Below are 26,181 nucleotides of genomic sequence, written 5' to 3'. Positions count from 1 at the left end.
AGAGAGAAGCAGCCTCCCCGCTGAGCAGGGAACCTGATGTAGGGCTTGATCCTCAGACTCCTGGGATCATGACCTGAGCCTAAGGCAGACATTTAACTGACTGAGTCACCCAGGTGCCCTGCAGTTTTCTATTTAAGTATGTGTGAATACTTTAAGTTTAGTTTCTCTGCCAACCTGTGTATGTATGCTTATAAAAAGTATTTATTTATTTATTTACTTATTATTTATTTATTTATTTTGTAGGTGGAAAAATGACAACCAATGAAAGAGCCCATTTTTGGCTAGGAGGAATTTCACGAAGTAAGTCTGAAGGAAATTTGTTTGACATGGAAGCTCAAAAACCCCCAAGAAATTTCCATTTTACAGGTATAAGAATTTATAATTTGTAATTTTTTTACCCAGCACTGACAACTATTGGAGGGCTACCTCTGAAAAAAGCTACAGAGGATTAAAAACTATAAAATTATAAAATTATCATGGAAATACACTATCATTAAAAAGATGAACAAATTAAAATAGCACAGCCAATGGATTATATAAATCTTATGAGAAGGCAAAAATTCATTATTAAGTGAATGATATATGCAGTAAATATAATGAATTTAGGGGTTAACGAGATCTCTAGAGGGTGGAGTGGGCTCAGAAATCTTCATGAAGAATGAAAGAATTGAACTGATCCTCAGAAGAAAGGTGAGTTTGAAGAAAATTAGATGAAACCAGATTGAAGAAACATGGAAATGAGAGAAATAAAACTTTTATTTTTCAAAAACTTATTCTAATTTTTAATATGTGATGTTTAAAACCCATTTCAATTAAGATGTAGTTCTATATATATTAAACAAAAAAGTCTGACAGTTTGCTTGAATTCATTTTTCAATTTTGGCTGGCCACGTAGGTTTTCATTTTCATGAAAGCAACACCAGTTTCACTAAGTCCACAGAATCATTACCAATATTTATTGAGAAATGACCAAGTATGAGTTGCTCTAAACATTTAAAAATGACTAATATTTGTGAGATACATAGAAATTCCTTATGGTTCATATGTAAATATTTTCATGTGTTGCCGATTCTTAAAATACTCTCCAAAGTAATAACATGTTTTCACTTCATACTGGTAAACCTGTTATTTGTCATTTTAAACTTGGAAAAGCTCAATGAATTCCTTCAAATAGTAAATCTAATGGTGATCTATTTTTCAATGTTCATTTTCATGAAGTGTTTATTTTTCATGAAAAAATTTCAATGTTATTAAAATTTATCAGTGCAAAGCTACAGGAAATAATCTAAGAAATGCATTACTCTCTAATTTGGCATATTGTTTTTCTAAATTACTTTAGCTATTAACAGGTGCATTTGATTTTTTTACAGGGGGACTATTATCAGAAAAGAAAAACATAAATGAATAACCTAGATATAATGAGATTGACTATTCAGTGTTTAGAAAAATTTGGATAGTTGACTGAATTATTCTGTTTGTTCAGAGGTTTTCTTTTGTGAAAATGAAACATAAAACAATAAGGTATAAGTGTATGTAGTCTGGGTAATTTTCAAGGAAATGTGTTCAAATGATTATTATCTAAATTTTTGAACACTTATTTGTAAATCATAGTGTCTTAAGATAAAATAACATTAAATATAGTCAAAATAAACTGGCAGAACAGTTTCTTTCCTCATAACATGAAAATTTGAGCAAATTTAACATTAATTTTGCAGGAACTATTAGACTAGAGATCAAAAAACAAAATAAAGAGTCTTCAATTTTTAAGCTATAATAAGAATTCATTGGTTGTATCCCAGGATGCCACCTCATCTTTGTTTTGCTTTGTTTTTGTCTAAATAACAAGACTGTCCAGACCCAGGATTTCTTCTCAATTGGCCAGATCCTTTCACACGTCATGGCAATAATTCTTCCAAGGCTACAAATCCATTCTGGAATGAACTGTCTGCTTCTAACCCGTTTTTGGATGACATAACTCAGCTAAGAAATAACCGGAAGAGAGATAATATTTCCATCTTGAAAGAAGACCCTTTTCTTTTTTTTAGAGAAATAGAAACTGGAAATTCTTTTGATTCCTCTGGTGATGAACTAGATGTGCATCAGTTGCTTAGGCAGTCTTCCTCACAGGCATCTGGAAGATCTAAAAGTGTTTCAGAACTTTTGGACATTTTAGATGACACAGCACATGCCCATCAGAGTACACATAACTCTGGCCAGATCCTAGAACAAGACTTAGAATGGCTTCAGAATGATAGAGAGGCTTATAAAATGGCTTGGTTAAGTCAACGCCAGCTGGCCCGTTCCTGCCTGGATTTGAATATAATTAATCAGAGTCCCGGATGGGCCCAAACACAAGTTGCAGAGACTATGGTAGTTTGCAAATTAAGCCACCAAGGAGGGTCAATACAATTACCTGAATCAGATATCACTGTTCATGTGCCCCAAGGCCATGTAGCTGTGGGAGAATTCCAAGAGGTGTCTCTAAGGGCGTTCCTTGAACCTCCACAAATGCTTAACAATGATCTCTCATGCACCGTAAGCCCACTATTGGAAATCATGTTAGGCAACCTTAACACGATGGAAGGCATTTTGCTGGAGATGAAAATAGGGGCTGAAGTGAGAAAGGATCCTTTCAGCCAAGTCATGACAGAAATGGTGTGTTTACACAGCCCAGGTAAAGAAGGCCCTTTCAAAGTGTTAAACAACTGTTATATTTATAAAGACATCATCCAAGTCAAGCTAACAGACTTGAGCCGGGTGATGTATCTCGTGGTTGCTGCACAAATTAAAGCTACTCAGTCACCAGCTGCCACCATTTGGGATTGTATCCACAAAACCACCTCCATTGGAATTTATGGACCCAGATATATTCACCCCAGTTTCACTGCTATTTTCACAGTTTGTGGACACAGTTACATGCCAGGAAAGCTTACAATCTCTGGTATTAAGAAGGGTGGAAAAAACACATCCCCGGTTGTGTTTCAGCTCTGGGGGAAACATTCGTTCTCACTTGACAAAGCACAAGATTTAAATATTTCTGTTTCTACATGTGATCCTGATTTTGAAGTAAAGGCAGAAATAGAAAGGAAAGAAATTAAACAAAAGCAGTTGCTAGCAGGCGAAGTAGTTAATCAACAATTTTTATTTTCCTTAGTTGACTCCAGAGAAATGCACTTGTTTGTTTTCCGTGTTCAGGTGGAGCCTCCCAATGGTAGAGCAGTTACACAGTTCTTTGTCACTACACCTGATCCAGCTCCAAACCTAAAAAGGCTCTCAACTCTGCCAGGCGATTTGCAGGAAGAGAAGAAAATCAAGTCTGCTCCATTATTACCAACAGTGTGTGTGAAATATCCCACATTTCAAGATAAAAAAATGAACTTTACCAACTATGGGGTAACCCTGAAGACAGTGCTAAGACAAAAAAAGATTGACTACTTACTTGAATATTTCAAAGGGGACACAGTAGCTCTTATTGGAGAGGGTAAGGTAAAAGCCATTGGGCAGTCCAAAGTGAAAGAATGGTATGTGGGAGTCCTGAGAGGTAAGGTTGGACTTGTACATTGCAAAAATGTCAAGGTGATTGCAAAAGAACAAGTAATATCTATGTCTGATAATGTCTTTACAACCAGAAATCTTCTTGAACAAATTACCCTACCCTTTAAAAAACTGACTTACATCTACTCAGTTGTATTGACTTTGGTGTCAGAAAAAGTTTATGATTGGAAAGTTTTAGCTGATGTCTTGGGTTACTCACATCTGGCACTAGAAGATTTTGACCAAACACAAGATGACAAGGAATCAGAAAAAGTTTCCTATATTGTAAAGAAGTTAAAGGAAGATTGCCATGCAGATAAAAATACCAGGAAGTTTCTTTATGAACTTATTGTGGTGAGTATTGCTTGATCACAGTAATTTGTTTACCATAGAGAACTTTATTAACTTGGGAATATTTATAGAAACATACAAGAGAAGTTAAAAAATTCTCAGCAGTTTCAAATAAACTAGTCACTTTATAGCAAATATATTTTCTTACAAGATCATATAATTGATTTCGTAGTTTTATTTATTTATTTTAAAATATTTTATTTATTTATTTGAGAGAGAGAGAATGTGAGAGAGACCACAAACAAGGGGGAAGGAGACTCTCCACTGAGCCGGGAGCCAGATGTGGGACTTGATCCCAGGACCCTGGGATCATGACCTGAGCTGAAGGCAGATGCTTAAAGGACTGAGCCACCCAGAACCCGATTTCTTAGTTTTAAAATTCAAATGTGATTTTCCCAGAAACTAGGCTCCCGAGGATCATCTTTCAAAGGAAGTTTAAAGATTCTGTTTGTTAAGAGATCAGTTAAGAGATCTCTTCTCCTCCTCTCTCAATTAGTTGAATAGCTCTTAAAATATCAGAGTAACTTCAATAAAATGAAAGTAAATAAAGGCAAACTTCCGGGGTGCCTGGGTGGCTCACTCAGTTAAACGTCAGACTCAGTTAAACGTCTTGGTTTTGGCTCAAGTCATGATCTTGGGGTTGTGAGATTGAGCCCTTGTGAGATTAAACCCAGATTGGGCTTGTCTCTCTCCCTCTGCTCCCAGCCTCTGCTCAAGCTTTCTTTCTAGGGAGCCTGAGTGGCTCAGTTGGTTTAGTGTCTGACTCTTGATTTCAGATCAGGTCATGATCTTAGGGTCCTGGGATCGAGCGCCCTGTTGGGCTCTGTGCTCTGTGTGTAATCTGCTTGAGATTCTCTCTCTCCCTCTCCCTCTGCTCCTCCACCCCTGCTCTCTCCAACTCTCTAAAAATAAATTAATCTTTTTAAAAAAAGCAAACTGAAACAAGATTAATTAACTTGTCCATTCTTATAGGTCCACTATTTAGTGTTTTTTTTTAATTTGCAGTGTCTTGCTTTTAAAATATATCATCAAAATTAAAAAACCTTTATTATCAACGTCCTTCACTTTATCAATTTAATATTCTTCTTGTGTATGTAACTTATCACAACCCAAAAATTGATATTGCTAATTCTCTTCTTAATCTTCATGTTTTAATAGAACTCTCAGGATTTTTTTTTTCAACATAGCATTTAATTCAGTGTAAGGCTCAGTGGAGAGTCATAAAGAAGATAAAGAACTGTTTTGCCTTTAAAGTGGAAATTCAGTATTTTATAAAAGTAAAGAGAAAAATCAAGAGTATATTCCTAAAAGTGGCTATAATATGAATGTATAAATAATAATAATGATAGCTAACACTCCTGTAGGTTTCTCTGTGTGTTTGACCCTGTGCCAAACTCTCTAAGCACACTCTCTCACTTAGCCGTAACAACTCTTCAGAGTAAGTATAGCTAGCTCAGGGCTTCATCTTACCAGCAGAGTCTTGGGAGGTTAGGAAACTTGCCCAAGATCCCATAGTTGGATAGTATCAGAGATGTGGTTTGAGACCTTTTTGGTTCTAAAGCCACACTTGAAACTACTCTACTTTCCTATAACAGTTATGAATGTGTGTGTGCATAGTGTGGTGTAGAAGCTTGTGTGACTATGTGTAGTGGTGTGTGTAGTAAATGCCGTTGTAATGTGCAAGGCCGGTGCCCTATGAGAGATGAGTAGGATTACACCAGCACGTTCACAGAGAGGAGGCCAGCTCTAATCCAGGTGCATGTGGAGAAGAGAGATTTCTGGAGAGGAATTTATTTTGAGACATCAACAATAATTTACCAAGGAATTGTATATGTAAAACATTTTCTTTCCTTTATTATTTTTATGATTCTACAGTGATACTGACAGGGTTAAATTTTCCAAGCCCCAATATCTGGTTGTTAAGGAGATAGTTTTATGACGGTGTGCTGAATTCTCCATCTAGGCCATTCAGAGTCATTGGCTGATCCACCTGGTTGAAGCTGCATGTGCCTTTTACAGCAGCTCATTACCTCTCATTACCTCTGCATTAGCTCATGTTCAGCATGAACTCATGAACGCTTGAATTGAAAAGTGCTTTCTTGTTTCTCTTAGTGACGACAATAAAAGGTTATTTTGGCCAAATGATCTGGAAATTGTAGCCTAATCATATCTGCACTATATTGGTGTATGCTAAGTAAGTGAGTGGCTTTGGTGACTGACTAAGCAGTGCTGGTGGAGAGCTCATTCAAGGCAGTAGTTCCTAAAAACTCATAACATGCCTCAGTGGAGGCTTGAGGATTTCTGTATGGAGGGGTTTGGGCCTGGTTATCTGACCAGAAGATGATGGAGCGTGGGCTATAGAGGCCATCTCTTGAAACTTTATTTGCATAATAAGTACATGTTTTTCTTGAATTATATATTAATTTGGAGTGCTGGAAGGGAACTAATAGAGACTGTGGGTTCAAAAAACCCTCAGTCATATCTAGACATTGAGACTGGTTGTCCTTATATACTTGACACTTGACATTTCCTAAAGCACTTGAATATCTGATTGAATTTTCATAAAGATTATAGGCTGCTAGAGAAGGTGGTATTACCACAGTATCCATTTTAAAAATCATTAAACAGATATTTTGTGATTTACCTAAAGCTCTATACTTTGTGGAATTGGATTTTAAACTCAGATTTTGTAACTCCAACTGCAGATTTCTTTTCCTTAAAACAAGAAACTGGAATAAGCGTTGCTAAAACCATTCTACCATTTACTAAAAGCGCCTTCCAGGGCCTGCTGGCTCAGTGCTGCTTTTTTCTGAGGTCATAACTCCTCCCTGTAAATTTATGGACCAATACAGTCGATGTATAAAAACCATGGGTGGTCTTTCTAATGCTTCCATAGGAATGAATACTCTGTGGGCTTTACTGGTTGCCTTACTTGGCCATTCATTTTTACTTACTGTTTCATAATGATAGATAAAGCTTTTTAGTGCTGTTAAATGATGAAGCACTATCGCACATGTTTATTTGCTTATTTGAACAGGGAAGAGATATAGATAGATCTAATCCCATGTTTTAAAAACCTATTCAAGGCAAAGGGAAACTCATAGATTTGTTTGAAATATGCATGGTGATTGACAAAGCTCAGATGCCTAACTAAGGAGGGAAGGGAAGGAAGGGAAGGAGGGAAAGGAAAGGAATGGAAGGGAAGGGAAGGGAAGGAATGGTAGGGAAGGAGGGGAAGGGAAGGGAAAGAAGGGAAGGGAAGGGAGAGGAAGGGAGGGGAAGGGAGAGGAAAGGAAGGGTAGGGAAGGGAGAGGAAGGGAAGGGAAGGGAAGGGAGAGGAAGAGAAGGAAGGGAAGGGTAGGGAAGGAAGGGAAGGGAAGACCGATGGTTTTCCATTTTGCATTGTTCAAGACTAAGTATTTTATCTTTACTAAGTTGTGGTTCTATTTAACACAATTACACTGGTGGTGAAGGGAGAGAGTTGATTTTCTAAAGTCTAAATATCTATAGCTTTGTTCACAGTTGTAGGAGTATCTCATTTTTTGTGCAAGAGGCATTATTCTGGGGAGTTTTAAATCACATTTTGATGAAGAGTAAAATAATATTTACCAGCACCAGTGTGCTTATTCTTTAGAGAAATTCTATAGCCAATTCTCTGGTAAGGAAAGGAATTATTTTTTTGCAGAGTGAATAATCATCCCTGGGTTGATAAATTATAGACTGCTAGAACCTCAGGGTATCTTTGTAAGTGTCTAGTTCAACGTCCTCTCTTTCCAATTAGGATATTAAGAAACATATTAGTTGAGTGGTTTACCCAAGGCCCTATAATTAGTCACTGAGTTGGGCTTAAATCTCCCTTAATTTTGGTCTAATCATATCCTCTGTATTTTGCTGGTTGGATTTGCTTAAAAGTAACTCAGCTTTTCGAATTCTAGAAGCCTAAAATATATGTGTGGTGAGAAAGAGGATGCCAGTTTCTAGAAAATACAATGAAAAATTTAACTTACAGGAGAAAGACCAAATGAGTTGATTTTAACTGTGATATGTAATTGTTGCTGCAGGCTCTGATGAAGATGGATTGCCAAGGGTTAGTAACACATCTCATCCAAGAGGCTGCTATTCTGACTTCAGCTGTCAAGCTTGGAAAAGGCTGGAGGGAACTAGGTGAAAAGTTAGTACGACTCACAAAGCAACAGATGGAGGCATATGAAATTCCTCACCGAGGAAAAGCTGGAGATGTTACTGTTGAGGTAAGATTTCTGTTTGTTTAATTAGATAGTAAAAAATTACAGACCAAGTAAATGAAATGTAATCAAGCCTGTACCACATACATGGATTAATTGAGGGAGTGTCCTAGAGGATCCACTAACTAAAGTCACTGCCCCCATAACCATCAACATTATCTGAAATATACACACATCGCTCTTTAAAGGCATCGAGAGCCTTTAAAATACATTGATGTTTCTCCTATTGGATTGCATATTAACATGGTCTTTGATCAAATAATTGGACCAAATTGGATAGCTAGGCAGTCAGTAAGTAGGGCCATAAGAACTTGAGGCCGGGAACAGATAAACTTTGAAGGGAGGAAATGGGGCCAAATCAGAACAAAGGAAGATGATATAATAATAAGTATTTATCAGCCTCAGTCACAGACTTAGTCATTTGTAATAAATAATGTTTGGTGGCAAGCATTAAAGAAGTGGATAGTGCAGGGTTACTGGCAATGAGAGCTAGAAATATCTAAGAGCTTCATTATCTCTTTCACAATTTTGTACACAGTAAGAACTATAGACATCTGATACAGAATAACAACACAGTACAAAGTAAATATTAACCATGCAAATATTTTTTATTAATATTAAAACAAATGTATATTGGTGGGCCTAAGTTAAATAAATATTTTTTCAATTTATCATAAAGAAAGTGAATCCATTTTTATTGACTTAAATAAAGTATTCCAGTGATGAGAACATATAAAATGTCCTGTATCTTTCTCTTACATGAGTGAAAGCATTTTCAAGATATTTCAGTTAAGGAAAGGTGATCTCTCTGATTAGATGATGCCTTGGTAGGAGGCAGAAGCTATGTTCCCCACTTCCTATTTGGGCGTAGAGCTGGGTTTTAGTTTCTTGAGAAAATTTTCTTATTTTGAAGCAACTGTGCCAGCTGGATGAGCAGAACAAGACAACTGTTCCATGAAGCTTGAAGAGTCAAATCAAGTCAGTTGGATCCCAGCAGCTGCAGTGGAAGCTTCAGGGTTCCCGGAGCCTGGCTCTCCAGCAAAGACTTCTCTAAATAGACTCTTTAGCCAAGAGCATCCAGGACCTATTTCCCCTTATAGATTACTTCTCCCTTCTAGACTACATTGATCTCCATACACTAAAAAGGACACTACAATCTACAAATGAGTTTTTACTGAATGAGCTAAAGGACAACAAACCTTTAAGAAGGAAAAAAGACAACATTATGAGGGATATACTACTCTGATATTTCAGTGAAATTGATTAAAAAGTTGCCTAATTGAGATACCACCACCTATCAGAATGGCCAAAATCCAGAACACCGATGACACCAAATGCTGTCGAGGATGTGGAACGATAAGAACTCTCTTTCATTTCTGGTGGGATGCAAAATGGTAATGGCCACTTTGGAAGGCACTTCCAAAACATACTCTTAGCATATGATCACTCAATCACAGTCCTTGGTATTTACCCAAAAGAGTTGAAAACTTTTGTCCACACAAGATGTCCTTCTGCAGGTGTATGGGTAAATACACTGGTGCATCCAAACTATGGAATATTATTCAGTGCTAAAAAGAAATGACCTACCAAGCCATGAAAAGACATGGAAGAACTTTAAATGCCTATTACTAAGTGAAAGAAGCCAATCTGAAAAAAGCTTCACACTGTATGATACCAAATATATGACATTCTGGAAAAGACAAAACTATAGAGATAGTGAAGGGATCAGTGGTTGCCAGGTGTCAGGAGGGAGAAATGAATAAGCAGAGCGCAGAGGATTTTTAGGGCAGTGAAAATACTCAGTGTAGTATCATAGTGATGGATATATGTCATTATACATTTGTCTAAACCCATAGCATATACAACACCAAGGGTGAACCCAAGGTGAACTATGCACTTTAGGTAATTATAATGTATCATTGTAGATTCATCAACTGTAACAAATGCCTCAGATGGAGGCTGCTGATAATGGGGTAAGCTATGCATATGTATGAGTAGGAGATATATGGAAAATCTCTGTACTTTCCTCTCAATTTTGCTGTGAACCTAAAACTACTCTAAAAATAATTCTTTTACAAAAAGTTGCCTAATTGAAAGCCAGACTTTTTTTTTCTTAATAAGTCTTTGTTTTTAAAAAGCTTTTCTTGAGAATTATTTACCAGAGAGTTATTTATTCTCTCAGGTTTGTTAAGCATCTAACTTCTCTCTGATTGTGATTGTTTATATTTTGTCTTCCTCCCAAATCTTGACAGAAGCCAACAAACGCCTACTTTTCCATTATTCACTTTTTGTACAGTCCAAATCACAAATGACGAAGTCTATGTCTGAGTTCGATAAAATACTCAGAAGCAGGAAGGAAAATCCCTGAGTGTATTTCTAGAGGTTATCAATTTACTGTGGCTAAGGCTAACAATCATCACTCTGATCCATGTTATTAAATGCTTAGACAATTATGCATGGTATATGGGCCTAAAGCCATTCCCAATAACCTAGGGCAGTCCTTACCTGTTAGAGGCCACTTAAACCAAAGGGTAAATGTATGCTAATTTTTGTCCCCCTGGGAAAAACAAAAAACAAAAAACAGCTTTACAATTATTTTTCTCTCAGGAAGGAGCTGATTTTCCAATACGATCGATTTACAAGTCAAGAAATGATTTCAAAACATGCTGATATTAGTTCCGGGTAGGGCATGCAGAGGGAGGGAACCAGCATTGGGGCAGGGAGTTAACGAGGCCTGGTGGTTCCCATGCAGCTTCGGTTTCCCTTATCTCACTTCTCAGAGGGCACACTTCCCAACAATCCTCTCTATGTGTGCCAACGTCTACAGTCGGGCTCTTTCACTCACTTTCCTTCTTCTTCAATTTCTCCCTTTTCCTTTTGTTCTATTTTTATTCTATCTCAAGGACAGTTATCCAGCACTTATTGTCGGCCAGACACTGTTCCAAGAACATCACAAAAATTAACTTTATATAGTCCTTTCAAAAAAGCTTCTGGGGCAGATACTAATACTTACTATCTAAGATGTAGAGAGTCTAAGGAACTTGCTTAAACATATATAGCTAGGAAGTCATGGAACCAGGTTTGGAGCATAGGCTTTGGTTTGGGGGCCCTTGTACTTTAACTATTATACTCTGCCCACCCATGCCAAATCCACCATGGGCACTGAGTGGCAGAGCCAGATGTGGTCAGTACTGGGGGGTAGGGAACTCATTTCACTTTTTCTTTTTCTTTTTTCAAGCCATCATATGATACTACCAAAATTTGCCTTTGCATTTTCATTAAGCTTCAATCCAATTAAAGAATACAGATTATTAATAGTATGTCAGATTTTTCTTGAGTACTTTTGGCCATTTCTTATTCTTTTATAAGGTGAAAAAGAAAAGCTTCTCTCCGGGGGTGCCTGGGTGGCTCAGTTGGTTGGGGGCCTGCCTTTGGCTCAGGTCATGATCCCAAGGTCCTGGGATCGGGTCCCACATCCTGCTCCCTGCTCAGCGGGAAGCCTGCTTCTCCCTCTCCCTCTGCCTGCCGCTCCCCCTGCTTGTGCTCTCTCTCTCTCTCCCTGTCAAATAAATAAATAAAAATCTTTTTAAAAATAGTGAAAAAAGAAAAGCTTCTTTCTGGAGACTACTAAGAGGTCACTTTTCAAACTATCTCCCTAAGTTAAAAGAAATGTTACTCAACTTTTCTAATGAAATTGCATTTCCCACGTAAAAGCAAAGCAACAAAACTTGGAATCTGATTCTAAGGGAAATATGTTTGTCAGAGTATTTCTTTTGAAAAGAAAATACATTTATGCTATACTAAGATATTTAATCATTGCCAAGGTTTTCCTGTGAAAGTTAATGAAAATTCATTGGAGTTTTTCTGAAGATATTTAGAGCTTTAATTCAAAAAAACAGAATCAACAGAATACTAGAAAAATAGCCTATTTAAAAAAAATTGGATTTTACAAGAGGAAATGCTTTTACTTCAGGGCTAAGATATTCTCAGACCTAAAGTGAATACTCTCTACCTATCCTTCTGGGGATTAATAGTATATATGATACATTTCCTAGCAACTGTCTTCCCTTGGCCCCTACCTAACAATAAAGAATATGCTTTCTCCATCTTATTCAATAAGGGCACTTTTTAACAAGGACACTAAAAGGTCACTTATTCTAATCAAATTTCCTTCTACCCCACTGGGGTCCACCTCAACCACAGACACAAATAAGGCCTGTCAAGGCTGATTTCTTTTTTTTTTTTTAAAGATTTTATTTATTTATTTGACAGAGAGAGACACAGCGAGAGAAGGAACATAAGCAGGGGGAGAGGCAGAGGGAAAAGCAGGCTCCCCGCTGAGCAGGGAGCCCGATGTGGGACTCGATCCAAGGACCCTGGGATCATGACCTGAGCCGAAGGCAGATGCTTAACCGACTGAGCCACCCAGGCGCCCCCAAGGCTGATTTCTTATCTGACCTGCCAGAATGGGCCACCCTAACTATGGAAGCCTAAGGAAGTCAACGTTGCTAATTATATTTTCACATCAGAAGCTACTCACCTACAGAGTTATGACTGGCTTGGTGTGTTTATAAGTCTTTTTGTAGTCAACATTCAGTCAGTGAGGATTTGATTTTCTGTTTTATCTTCTAGCCTTAACTTTGTCCCTCCTTATTTTTTACTGGCAGCTATAGTGTTCCAAGCACTTTATTGTAAGTCTAGATTTAAAATGACAAAGTAGGTATACCTCAAACAGCTAATTTTATGTATTTTTATACATGAATAAAAATTATATATGGAATTCTTCCTACTGATTTAGTATCTTTCCTCTGAATCCTTACTTTCAGTAATTAATTCATCTGTACACTTAACACATTTACTAGGACTATCAGTTCTCAGCTTTAGAACATTAGGAGCTACAAAAATCACAAACAGAATGAAAAATATGACTTTTTTCTTTCTAAAGCCAAGTTTTAATTGGCCTGGGAATTGAGATAAACTGTTATTTTATTTTATTTTTTTTAAGAGAGGGAGTGAGGGGCAGAGGAAGAGGGAGAGAGAATCTTAAGCAGGTTCCACGCCCAGCACAGAGCCGGACATGGGGCTTGATCCCATGACCCTGAGATCCTGACCTGAGCCAAAATCAAGGGATCAGTTGCTTAACCAACTGAGTCACCCAGGCACCCCAATATTTGAGTTGTTTTATTTTAAGGAAGTATATGATTAGGTGCTGAACTAAATGAAAATGAAAATAGTAATAGTTGTTGCAATTTATTACATGTTTACTGTGTGTCAGCTAATCTTTATGAGCATTTTCTTTACCATATCTCATTTATTTTAACAAACTTTGTAAGTAAGACATTATAACTATTCACTTTTTACAATATGCTGAGAGTGAATGCATTTGTGTAAATTATCCAGAATTACGTGGTTATTAAGTATAGAACTGGGATCCAGACCCAGATATGTTTTACACACAGTCCTATCCCCTATGCATAACTGATGATAAGTCCTTTCAGAATTATAAAAGAAGATCAAAGTGGAAGGAGCTGTCAGAAGACATATCCTAGGCCTGAAGGATGGGTAGCATTTGAATAATTGGAAAGGATTGGAAGGAAATTTCAGTGCTTCTCGATACCAGTGACTTCTAGAGACCCCTGAGGAGAATATGCGGGCTACAAGGGAGAACATTTTAGTAATTATTGGGAGATATGGTCAGAAATATTGGTCAGAGATATATATATTTGAAGTTGATAGAGAGAATCTTTAATGACTGCCAGACCATAGTGGTTAAGATTCCTGTCTGGATTCCTGTTCCAACTCTATCATCTATTAGCCCTAAGACCTTCAGCAAATTACTGGACTTTTCTGGAAAAAATTTTTTTTATTGTAAAATGAGGTGAAAAATACTATTTTGCTCATTGGATAGTTGGAGGATTAAATGAAACAATGTATATAAAATATTTGGAACAATGCTTTGCCCTTTGCAATAACTAAATACATATTATCTACTATTTTGACTAAGAGGTGAATTTGACACTGTGTGACACTGAGTGATTTTGGAAAAGGAAATAAAGTATAGTAATTTTTTAGTAGTATGGCTGAGAGTAATTATAGAAAGAATACAGGTAAGGGAAAAGTCAACAATGATTTCAAGATTTCTCTTCTCAGAAACTGGCAGAATGGTAATGCATGGAAAAAAATGAGAAAAAAAATCTTGGCTGGTCAGCTTTTTTTTTTTAAACCGGTTTAACAACATTTAATTTTCCTTGGAAAATATTTCTTGTAAAAGATAAAAGGAATGTCCTTGAACTCTTATGGTTTTCTGGCTCACACAGCAAGTCCTGGATTCTGCTTACAGGGATGTGACATTGTCCAGTTCTAGCATTGGTACTTAAATGTATGGTTTGATGGGCTTTTATAGGAAGAGATATATTTATAATTTTTTAAAAAATGGGAAAGTGTTATCTGGAAATTCACCTACCAGTGGTAAAATGTGTGGAATAATTGCTCAATTCTTCATTGTTTGTGCTAGAGATTTGACACAGTGACATAATATTTAGATCATCATAGTCTATTTTGTACAATACTATAATGCTTGTTGCTACCATCTTTAATTCCAAAAGATACTCCATTTTTTGAAATTATGAGATAAGGAAAAAAACCACATCATAGTAGAATTCATTACTGTATTCGTATGATCTTTGGTTTAATTCTACCTTATATGTCTTATTACACACTGAAAATCAAATAGACAAAATCATAATATTATTAAATATTTTAAAGTTTAAATATTATAAAGATATCTTAAAATGGATTTAGAGACACCAATATTTGATTTAGATTTTAGATTTTCTTTATTAAAGTTTATTTTGAGGGATCACAAACAACCAGGAATTTTAGAAAACCAGAGTCCAGCGAAGTATAAGATGTAAATCAGAACTTAATAAAACTGCTTAACATTGAAATAAATTCGTGGCTATACTTTAATGAAATGACCCTGGATTTATAGCTAGGTGACCTGACCTATCTTCCTGGTTAGTGAGTTAGTGACGTAGTGAGAATGACTTGTCCAGTAGGTTCTCCGAAGATGTTAAACTGTTCTGAGTACATGTACTAGCAAGGAGTGAGTCCTCTATCTTCCTCTGGCTTATGCTTACTCCCTGATGTTCCAAGTGGTTATTCCTAGGGGAAACAGAACTAGCTGTACCCAAAGAGACTTTTCCAAGAGAATCTTACATCAAGTTTAACCAAGTACCACCTCCCTTCTGAAGAAATAGGGACCCCCTGATACGTTAGCCTCCTTTCTTCTCTGAAGATAACAGCCTCATTTTCAACAATACTTAGGTACTTACCGATTGCAGGTGATAGAAGGCCCACTTGGATATTGTAGATGATGTACTGAATATAGAACACATGTTATAATCGTTAATAAGGCAAATTTGCCTTAATACTTTTTCAGCTAATTACACTTAAAATGAAACATTGCTCCTAGAGTTTTATGAGGAAAGTAGGTGGGTTATGAATCTCTTAATGTGGCAAAATGTAATTATCCAAATGTAGTTAACCAACTGTATTCCTTATGCTATTCATGTTTTATGAGCTAAAAAAAGACATAGAATGCTGTGCTCAGATCTGAATTGCTTTTATTCATGTTGCATTTCATTATCTAGAACATTATCTGATGAGTCTTACTGGCTTCTGGGACTAAGCACTCTAAATTTGGAAAACTATTTTTTAAATCTCTATTCTTTTCATTTAACATCTCACTACTTCTTTTATTGCTCTTTTACCTTTTACTTTGCCCTTTAATACCTGGAAGATGAACCAAAGACATAATTCTTTTACACAAATGCTAGGACTTTGGAAACTGTTAACCTTCACTAGGTTAAATGCTCACTGATGCTGCTGCCGCTTACAGAGGGAGATCAAAACACACCCCCAGGAAATTAACAGCTCCATGCGTTTGTCAGCCTCATGCTTCCTATTCAAAGATGAACCCATAACATCAGGAAGTTAACTTTATAAAAATCTAAGAGTAGAGGAGTAAGAATGAGGCCTGTGTGTCAAATAATTGTGACAGAGATGAGAAAGCTGAGAGAATTTGTTTTGTGATTAAGAATGAAAAACAAACTGAGGGTTCTAGAGGGGAGGAGGGTAGGGGGATGGGTTAGCCTGGTGATGGGTATTAAAGAGGGCACATTCTGCGTGGAGCACTGGGTGTTATGAACAAACAATGAATCATGGAACACTACATCAAAAACAAATGATGTAATATATGGTGATTAACATAACAATAAAAAATTTAAAAAAAAGAATTCAACAAAAACAAACTCTCAGGAGCATGCCCTCCTTTTGATTTGTCTAAGCATTAGAGCAGGGATTCTATGCATCATTCCTTAAATCGTAACACTGAACAAGAGCGGAAGAACTATTTCAGCACAAGAACTATTTCAAACCACTGACGAGATATAAGATAACATAAACCTGGAAGAGGTCTTAGCAGTCCACAGTCACTTCCAGCTTTTGGAGGACTTAGTTCATCCTGGAAAGAAAATTGTTTATTCTACTTATTTTATTCATTCAGACATTTCCAGAAAAAAATGACTTCATTTTCTCTTTGATGATTACAAAGCTGAGAATACTTCTGTGGCTCTTAATGTGTATTTTTGGATACAATTTCATAAAGTCTATAGTTAAATTAATCTGTGCAAGTTTCCCCTTGTGTCTTTGCCTTTGATAGCATATGGTCACTTGCCGAGTAAGGAAGGTAGAATGACATAGAAAGAAGTGCTGAAGAAATAAAAGTAAATATTTAAGGACTTGAGTCAAATATCATATAGCTATGCCACAAAGGACAGCAACTGATTATTTATTGCACTGATGAAGGCTGGACTTTTGTCATGCTTTGTAAGGCATGGTGTAGAAACTCCTAACATTGATGATTGGAACCTCTCCATGCGATGCCACTGAACATCGAGTTGAGAGGCTATGTGAACAACAGGCTCTGAGAAGCTGCTGTGAGCTGAATGTCCTTTTTAGGATGCTATCAGCCCTTGACTTTTGCACCATGAAGTACCCTGCTTAATTTTCTATTCCTCTGACACCAGCTTCTCTCCATCTTTTTATTGCTTCTATTTCTTATTTGTGATCCCTAACTGTAGACTTAATTGAGGGTTAAGTTTTCCATCCCTTCATTTTCTTCCCTGGCATTTTCCTCCACTCTCATGCTTTCATCATCACTTTAGCATGAGTGATGCTAAACTCTTGGCTGCTCCCTGGAGGTCATATCTCTATCCCAATGTCTTACTGAAGCTAGCGATACTCCCTCCTTTACCTCATATGCAGTAGGGTTAAAGCTAGATTCCTTATATTGCTTTTTTTTATGTTATGTTCATCACCATACATTACATCTTTAGTTTTTGATGTAGTGTTCCATGATTCATTGTTTGCATATAACATCCAGTGCTCCATTCAATACATGCCCTCCTTAATACCCATCACCAGGCTAACCCAGCCCCCCAGCCTCCTCCCCTCTAGAACCTTTAGTTTGTTTCTCAGAGTCCATCGTCTCTCATGGTTCGTCTCCCCCTCCGATTTTCCCCCCTTCATTTTTCCTTCCTATCTTCTTTTTTTTTTTTTTTAACAGATAATGTATTATTTGTTTCAGAGCTACAGGTCTGTGATTCAACAGTCTTACACAATTCACAGTGCTCACCATAGCACATACCCTCCCCAATGTCTTTCACCCAGCCACCCCATCCCTCCCACCCCCCACCACTCCAGCAACCCTCAGTTTGTTTCCTGAGATTAAGAATTCCTCATATCAGTGAGGTCATATGATACACGTCTTTCTCTGATTGACTTATTTCACTCAGCATAATACCTCCTTATATTTCTCTCATCCCCAAATTACCCATTCATATCCTATTAAAAATATTAAATGCCAACTATATGCCAGACACTTTAGGAGGTGCTTTGGACACAAACCTGGACATTATTATCTATATTTTATAGAGTGCAAAATACAAAGTTCAGATACTTTGATTAATTTACTCAAAGTGAACCATCCAACAGGGAACGTAACTCAGAGGTCAACCCAGGACTCTGACACCAAAACTCATCTTTCTTTCTATTACACCGTAATGCTTCTCAGTCAATGGAACTATCATTTTTTATTGCACTAAATGAAAGTATCAAAGTAAGTTTTTGAGTTTTTCTTAACTGTTAGTAGTAACCAAATCCTGTCTAATCATACACTGGGCCAGTGTTTGCACAAGTATCTATCTCCCTCCTATGCTAAGAGCTTCTTTTTTTTATGGTTGGTGTTTTATTTTTTCTCTTTTTAAAGATTTTATTTATTTATTTGACAGAGAAAGAGACAATGCGATGGGGAACATAAGCAGGAGGAGTGGGAGAGGGAGAAGCAGACTCCCTGCTGAGCAGGGAACCCGATGCGGGGCTCTATCCCAGGACCCTGGGATCATGACCTGAGCCAAAGGCAGACGCTAAAGGACTGAGCCACCCAGGCGCCCCTGCTAAGAGCTTCTAAAAGCAAGCCATGCCATATTCATCATTTTATTCTTTTCTGTAACAAAATTCTTTGTAGTGGTAGCTGCTCAAAAATTCTTTAAGAAGCGAAATAGTGAATTAATGAACAATGTATTTTGAATATATTCATTGTATTTGTGCTACAATAGTGTTTCTCTGTCATCTCTATTGAGAGCCACAAATGATGTTTTATATAGCAGATCGGATTTTGCACTGAAGGAATATTCAGGTTTAGTTTGCTGCAAAGAGAAACAAAAATGGAATGCAATATCTACTCATTTTAATATAAATCATGAAGTTTACCATGGCCCTAGTGTTTTCAGCCCAGAGCTATTGTATCCATTTCTATGTAGCTCATGGATTCGACTCCAGAGAATCCCCAATGAGTTTAAAGCAATATCCCTCCTTGCTTTTCTGACTAACTCAGAGTTGTCCTGGGGCATCCTTTTATACTTTCAGATGTCTTAATTAGGGTCCAGGTTCAGAAATCTCTCCAAATTTCTCTGAATTGAAAGAGCTGACTGAAATGTTCTATCAGTAAAAATTGCCATATGTGAGAGTGTTAGATGGCCCTCTGCATAAGGGAGTAGATAAATGTATCATTGGACTTCTTCTGAATCTGTAGTTTCCAATTCCTGTATCACCTGGGTATATTTCCTGCTTCAGACAGCATCCAGAGGCTGCTGCATGATTGAACATGCCTCAGGGCTTTTCTATACACAGCAGTGCCCCATGCTGTGCAAGATATGCAATGCAGAGTTTTTCTACCAGGAAAGGCAGGGCAGCCATTTTGGCTGCCTCTGAAGTTACTCTGACTCTGCACACGGAATAGTGTACGACCTGAGAATTACCCACTGCAATTCTTTAAGAGACATCTGTTTTCTTGTGATATATGCCATCATCTTGGTACGGTTACATTTCCAGTTGCTCTTTAATAAAATGTCTTCAAATACATCTTTTTATCATTCACTTACTAAAGGATTTAGCATAAAATCTTAGAAGGCTTTGGCTATAAACATCATTATTTTAAACAACATATGACAAGTTGAAAAATAACGTGCCAACTAGTTGAGCATCAGGACATTTTAAATGAATACAACATAGAATGCAGGTCTCAAAGCTTTTACAGAGGATTAATATATACTCACTACAAAATAATCGGCTCGTTTAGTGCATCTTTGCATCTGAGCAGTGACAGGCAAGATTGAATCTCTGTTAATATGCCTCAACTCATCTTCCATTGCCGAGCTATGGTGACCAGCAATTGGGAGGTTTGGTTTCAAAGTGAGTATTCAGAAAAATAGATGAGCGTACACCTCATTCACAGTCTATCAGTGATGGAAGAGACAGTTCTTTATAAGCCTGGTTGGACAGGATAAAGCTTACATACAAAAATCTGGGACCATTTGGGACGATGCATCATGACCACCTGGACATGGTATAACTTTGATAATTATTTTCCATTCAGTACCTTGCAGAATCAAGCTTCATTAAGAGAGATGAAGATATGAGTGTTTGTGGGTTTCTCAGGAATGCCAATTTGGACAAATAACATCAAACTGTCTTCTGAGTTCAATGCCTAGCCTTTTATGTAGATTGAATTGAAACACAATGAAACTCCTTATTTAGGTCTTTCATCCTTTTAATTTCAATTTTAGAGTATCTGAGGCTATCAAAGCAGGGTAAAAAAATATATCCCAAGGCCCTACTTCATGTGATATTACTGTTAATGGAGGCTCTATTTTAAGAGGGCAACTCTGCATAATATTGAGCTCACAGTCTGTGTTCCTGCATTTTGCAAGTGATAAAATCACGAATGAATGAGTTTAGTGAACCCAAATAAGTAGCAGGTAATAAAGCTTATATTCCAAATATTCCAATTATAAGTGCATGGTTCATTTTGTTGTTTTCTTAGAGAAAATTTATTTTAAGCTGATTGTGTTTCTGTGTGTGTGTGTGTGTGTGTGTGTGTGTGTGTATTCTACAGTTTGTCTTATTTGTTCAGCCTTTGTCTTTATTCTCCTTGAGCCTGGTTTCCTTGGTTACCATTACATACATGCTTGAACATGAAGTTCCTCTTTGACGTACATTTATTTCTATGGAAACAATGATGTCATTGGCATGGGTAGGTGCTCAGGGAAAGCATAATGAAGTATTGAATATTGATCTTTCTTTTGGTCATAAAGTGATTCATTAAATTATTTTTTTTAATTAGAGAACTGTATTTTTGCTTTCCTTTTGACTTGATCATGAAATTACATTTTTCCTTGTTTATAGACTTGCTCAAATAAAATGACTTACTTAAAGAATTAAATACGCTATATAGTCCTGTATGTGGTGTCATAAAGCTCACCGCAGATACTAGTACAATAAAGGAGTCATTACTTTTACCTTAAAAGTCCCTCAGAGGGTGAGAAGTTTATCTCGGTAACATCTCAATATCATCAAAAAATTGTGCAAGGAATTTTATATTCAGATCAAGGCAATAAGCAATGTTTAGATGATGGATCAAGAAAAAAAAGAGACCCTACTGGTCATTATTTTAAAAACCTCTAGGTTTAGAAACACAGGGATATAAGAGGGAAATGGTGGTTATTAAAACATGTTTTTCATGACATTAAGTAAATCCACACATAATTGGTATTCCATTTTGTTTTATATCTTAAGAGGCTTTTAAAACTTATTTTTTTAAAGCATCTATTTTCTTCTCTCTTTTACTTCCACACTACTCCAGTCTAATTTTTTTTCTTTATAGATGATGTGGAAACCTGCCTATGATTTTCTCTATACTTGGGGTGCTCACTATGGAAACAGCTATAGAGACGTGGTACAAGACCTTCAATCGGCTTTGGACAGAATGAAAAACCCTGTGACCAAACAGTGGCGAGACTTAACTGGAGCTTTAATACTAATACATTCCTTAGAGTTTTTGAGAGCAACTGCATTCTCGACTTCTGAAGAAGTATAAAAATGAAGGGTATGTTCTGGGGAGGAAGGGAGAAGGTAGGGGGAAATGTATGTGTGTGTGTGTGTGTGTGTGTGTGTCTGTGTGTGTGTCTGTGTGTGTGTGTGTGTGTGTGTGTGTGTATGTGAAAGGAATCTCAGAAAAGTATTACTTTTTTTTTCAAGTTTGAAAAAGTATTTTTTTCCTGGTGAAAACACAGCCTAACACAAAATCCAAGGATAGGTTCTATAATCAAACATGTCTTTTTATATATGTTTCAAATGCAAACATTAAGTTGTTTTGTTGTTGAGAAAGGAAAATAATACCCTCTGACCCTTTCAAAGTTATTTTTAATTTCTTTAAGTTAAAACAAGTGACTGTTAGGGTAATTATATCACACAGATATACCCAGATAAACTAGAGGCTCCAGGGTGAACACTGGAGTTTTACCAGTAGGCAGGTCGAGAGAGAGCAGAAGCAAACACATACTCTGTCGACAGGCACAGGGCCACAAGCTTTCTATATTTGATCTCTTTTATTTCTCAGTGAAGTTTTGCTAAAATTCTTCCCATTTTTCATCTGAAGAGACTAAGGAGTGGAGAGGACACTCAGGGCTATTTGGCAATGTAAAGTAAGTTTTCTGTCTGCAAAACCTGATTTTATTTATTTTTCTAAAAAACATAGCACATAGCAAAATAGTAAAAATTAAAAATACGTATCAAAACTTATAAGGACACGGTAGCTATTTCATTTTAAGTGAAGTTTGCTGTCCTTTTCCACCATCTTTTGAAAGACTGCCAGAAGGAGATATGACTTATCATCAGAAAACCATTGCAATCTTAGCACTGGGTGTATGCACAAACAATGAATCATGGAACACTACATCAAAAACTAATGATGTATGGCGATTAACATAACAATAAAAAAATTTTAAAAATACAATAAAAAAAAGAAATCCATTGCAATCTTAACCACCAAAAACACTGATATCTGTGTGTGTGAATGCTCATGTAAACGTGTGTGTGTGTGTGTTTGTGTGTATGTGTGTGTGTGTGTGTGTGTGTGCTTACCAGACCCCTTCATAAAGCTTTTGGAAAACAGAGACTACATAGGAATTTAGGCCAGTAAAAATGCTAACTGCTGGTAGAGTTCACAAAAAGATGGTTTGTGCTTACTCATGTGTTAAATCCTTTAGCCACCTGTCAGTGTTGATGTGTTTTGGACAGTCATTCATTTATTGTCACTTAATCAAGAGATGGAATGTGTGTACCTACTCTGTGGCAGACACATAGATGTTGAAGCTTAACAATAGAAGAAACAACATGATCCCTGACTTCAGTACTGCCCAGTGACAGAGAGAGGCAACAGTTTAAAACATTATACAGTTAAATGTAAAATTGGATCTGTAATAAGAACTGCAAGGGACAGGCTGAGATGCCAAGGGATAGAAATACAGAGGGCCATCACAGGAATCTGAAGGATCGGGCATGTTTGCCCTGGGAAAGAAATGATGAGTCCAAAGGAGAATCAGGCATTGCTTCTAGTCTGGAAGGGTAGAAGAGGTAGGCCCTCAATGCACTGAAGCCCTTGGGCAAAAGGGGGGCTTAAGAGATGCAGGGAGTGAGTGGGATGGGCCTAAAAGGGTGAAGGAGTGAAGGAAGAAAAGACACACCCTCAAAGGTAATATGATGAGCTGAATAAGGATTTTGTTTGGAGATCTTGAATAAAACATGTCCATTTGGCTAAAATGTAAAATCAGAATCTTTTTAGAGCTTTTAATACACCCACCCTGGGGTATTTGTTATGCTGGCAAAGGTAATTTGATTTAGGTTTAAGAACAATCTTAAAGGCTTTCAATATTTATATTTGATAATAAGAGAACATAGCCTGCCCAGGGAATTATGTACACACATTCAAGGACAGAATTTATTTTAGTTGAAAATAAATTCAGAGAGGGGGGTGGAAAACAATGCGTAAGTTCAGGACACAATAATTTTTAGTGGTGATTTTGCTTTCTTTAGAACATTCTTGGAATCTTATTAACATGTCAGCAAACCAGAGAATTTCAGGAAGAGATAGTACGGAATTAATAACTGGGTTTTTCCAGGCTCCAAGATCTGAGAAGACAGAGATCCTGTTAGCTGATTAGGGTAGTAAGATTAAACAAATCACTTCAGGTTTATATCGCATCATGTGTTGTGACTGTGGCTGGGAAGTTTAAAAAGAGTTTAAAAAATGAAAAACATGAGGTCCAACTTAAGGATGAAGCAATGGCTTAAATATTAATATATACAAAGATATCTTATAGTCTTGTAACAAATCCTTCCAGAGGAATTTTAAACCCATGTCCAAACATTCTGTTCTTATAAATATATTCTAATATTTTTATGAATCATTTCTACTTTTCTGAATTTTATATTTTTCTTCCTATAATGGATTTCATAATCAGAAAAGATTAACTCAGTAATCACAGATTGCCTTTAATATTTGGCAGCAAATCAAGGGAATTAATAAGGCACTTAAATCCCAGCCTTGACATCATTAAAAGCATCAAGAGCCATTAATCTAAAGCTTTTTTAAGCATTTCGGAAGTGGAAATATCATAGATAGTTCTTTCAGTACCTCAGGCTTTTTCTCTAATGATGCATTAGGTCGAGATTTTAGTTCAGTGCTCGCTTGACATGTAACAATTTTTCTACGTAAGCCACAGACCCTCCACTTCCTCTGTTAAAGCCCTTCTATGAAGGCCAATTAAGGAGGTGCACGCGAGAGCTGATAATTAACTGTTCATACCCATAATGGATACAGCACACTTTCATGTCCTGTAATGTAGAAAATACCACATGAAGTTTTGACCTTGAGGATGACTAGACTTCTGGAAGGAGCAGCATGTACTACATGAATGGATGGCATTGGTCTAAGAAATGTCACTGCCAATAAACAGGTTTGAATGTGTGCTATGGAAATACAATAGAAGGAAAAGGAAATACCATAGAGTACATTCAAATCATACTATGCTATAATTAGAAGGTTCAGAACTTGAATTTTCATGCAATGCTGCTGTAAATTATATTTTCTGTAATTTTTTAATGTCTAAGGAATATTTGAAGCAATATAAAGAAAAAGGAGAATAATGAAAAATTATGTGGCTAGAGGCTTTTCTAATTAAAATTGATATTTTTTCTTCTGATTCCCACATAATTTTCCCCTCTTCTATATGAAGTTGTTTCCCATGTACTGCTGTGTAACTTAGTGAAGTTCCAAAGATCATATATTAGCATTATGCTAGGTGCAGTTAACCCAAAGGCATTCTTCAGAATAAAATAATTGTTGAAAGTTGGTTTCTTGCATGCAGATCTATTAGTCTACAATACAAAATAAAAAGTGACTATACGCACACAGGAAACTTGAACTTGCACATATGTAGCATGTGGTGTTTATCTCATATTCAGCATCAAGATTTCACTAAATATACAAATTTGTGGCTTCTGCATGTATTTTTCACCTTGATTTTCTCTTTATGTATATCTAAGCTTATGTAATCCAGAAGGTTTTAAACATAACAGCTTTGCAATTCTGAATAATAGTGTCAGTTCATTTATGAGGGAGTGAGGATGGAGAGATCAGTACTGGATAATAATTAGCAATGCCAAAGGAGAGAATCCCAGAGCAAGCCCTGCTGTTGTAGTAGTGAATACAGCAAGAATGGCTTCCTCTGCAAAACAGTAGTCTCGGAGTCATCGAGAGCTGTGGCTTCTAATCTTTGCCTCTTACTTCCTAAGGGACCTGTGACCTGTCTCCCAGCCTCCCTAGCCTTCAGTTTTCCCATCCATAAAACAAAGGGCTTGAACTAGGTGAACCTGAAAGTTCCCCTTGGGTTTAAATGTCGAGTATTTAATGAGTAGGCTATTTCATGGTTTTTTGTTTATTTGGTATGGAGGAAGAGAATGTGAACTAAGACCAATAATTTAAATACTAATAATCTACATCAAAATAATGTCCCCTCTCTGTGAGGCATAGCACACATAGCACACACACACGAACATACTAAGCACTTTACAGCACTTCACACGATTACTCACATAACCTAGTGAAATGGCTTTTACAGTGTGTACTGTTTTGAACAGCTGCAAACCACCCAACTATTCAAACAGACTAGACAGTGGTGTATGAGGGTTGCTTAGAAGGGCAGCCAGCAGCCTTACAAGCACTGACCCAAAGCACACTACCAGACACGCTCCAGTCTCCCTGCAAGGCCTTAGACCTGCAGGGAGTCTCCAGTTTCAGTGGCAGCAGAATCCCGTGGAGGGCTGGCTGGAATACAGACTGCTTGGTCCCACCCCCAAATTCCTGATTTAGCAGGTCTGTGGGGTTACAAAATAACCTGCATTTCTGGTAAGTTTCCATGTGATGCAGATGCTGCTGGCCCAGGGACCCCACTTTGAAAACCACTGAATTACAGTTTCCTTCCTTTCTCTAGAAATAAAAGAATCTTTGTTAAGCCAGAAAACCTTACTTTTAGATAAAACAAATTTTTATGGCATTCCATCAGAAAAATAGTTTTTAAATTATAAAAAG

General features: G+C 36.9%; 1 protein-coding gene across 2 annotated transcripts; it reads left to right on the top strand.

Annotated features, from left to right (window-relative positions):
• Positions 1-251: 251 nt before the first annotated feature.
• MACC1 (MET transcriptional regulator MACC1) lies at positions 252-21,627 on the top strand. Of its 2 annotated transcripts, none has more exons than XM_088018537.1 (4): positions 252-366; positions 1,856-3,888; positions 7,947-8,135; positions 21,415-21,627. In XM_088018537.1, exons 1-4 carry the CDS (start codon positions 252-254, stop codon positions 21,625-21,627), a joined length of 2,550 nt encoding a protein of 849 aa, XP_087874663.1. The 2 variants fall into 2 exon arrangements, with proteins under 2 accessions (XP_087874663.1, XP_027973142.2); XM_028117341.2 differs by having other exon boundaries at positions 1,847-3,888.
• Positions 21,628-26,181: the final 4,554 nt, after the last annotated feature.

This window comes from Eumetopias jubatus, unplaced genomic scaffold (assembly GCF_037043125.1).
Source record: "Eumetopias jubatus isolate StellerSeaLion01/CBP00866 unplaced genomic scaffold, mEumJub1_p1.0 scaffold_14, whole genome shotgun sequence".
In the NCBI taxonomy this organism is placed as follows: domain Eukaryota; kingdom Metazoa; phylum Chordata; class Mammalia; order Carnivora; family Otariidae; genus Eumetopias; species Eumetopias jubatus.
The sequence above is the reverse complement of the archived record's forward strand: the minus strand, read 5'-3'. Positions and strand labels throughout refer to the sequence as shown.

Bases quoted from the DNA above. Each gene is read 5' to 3' on its own strand.
- MACC1 (XM_028117341.2), top strand. From the start codon at position 252: ATGACAACCAATGAAAGAGCCCATTTTTGGCTAGGAGGAATTTCACGA. The intron at 3,889-7,946 runs GTGAGTATTGCT...TTGTTGCTGCAG, and splicing joins TTCTTTATGAACTTATTGTG to GCTCTGATGAAGATGGATTG. The intron at 8,136-21,414 runs GTAAGATTTCTG...TTTTCTTTATAG, and splicing joins CTGGAGATGTTACTGTTGAG to ATGATGTGGAAACCTGCCTA.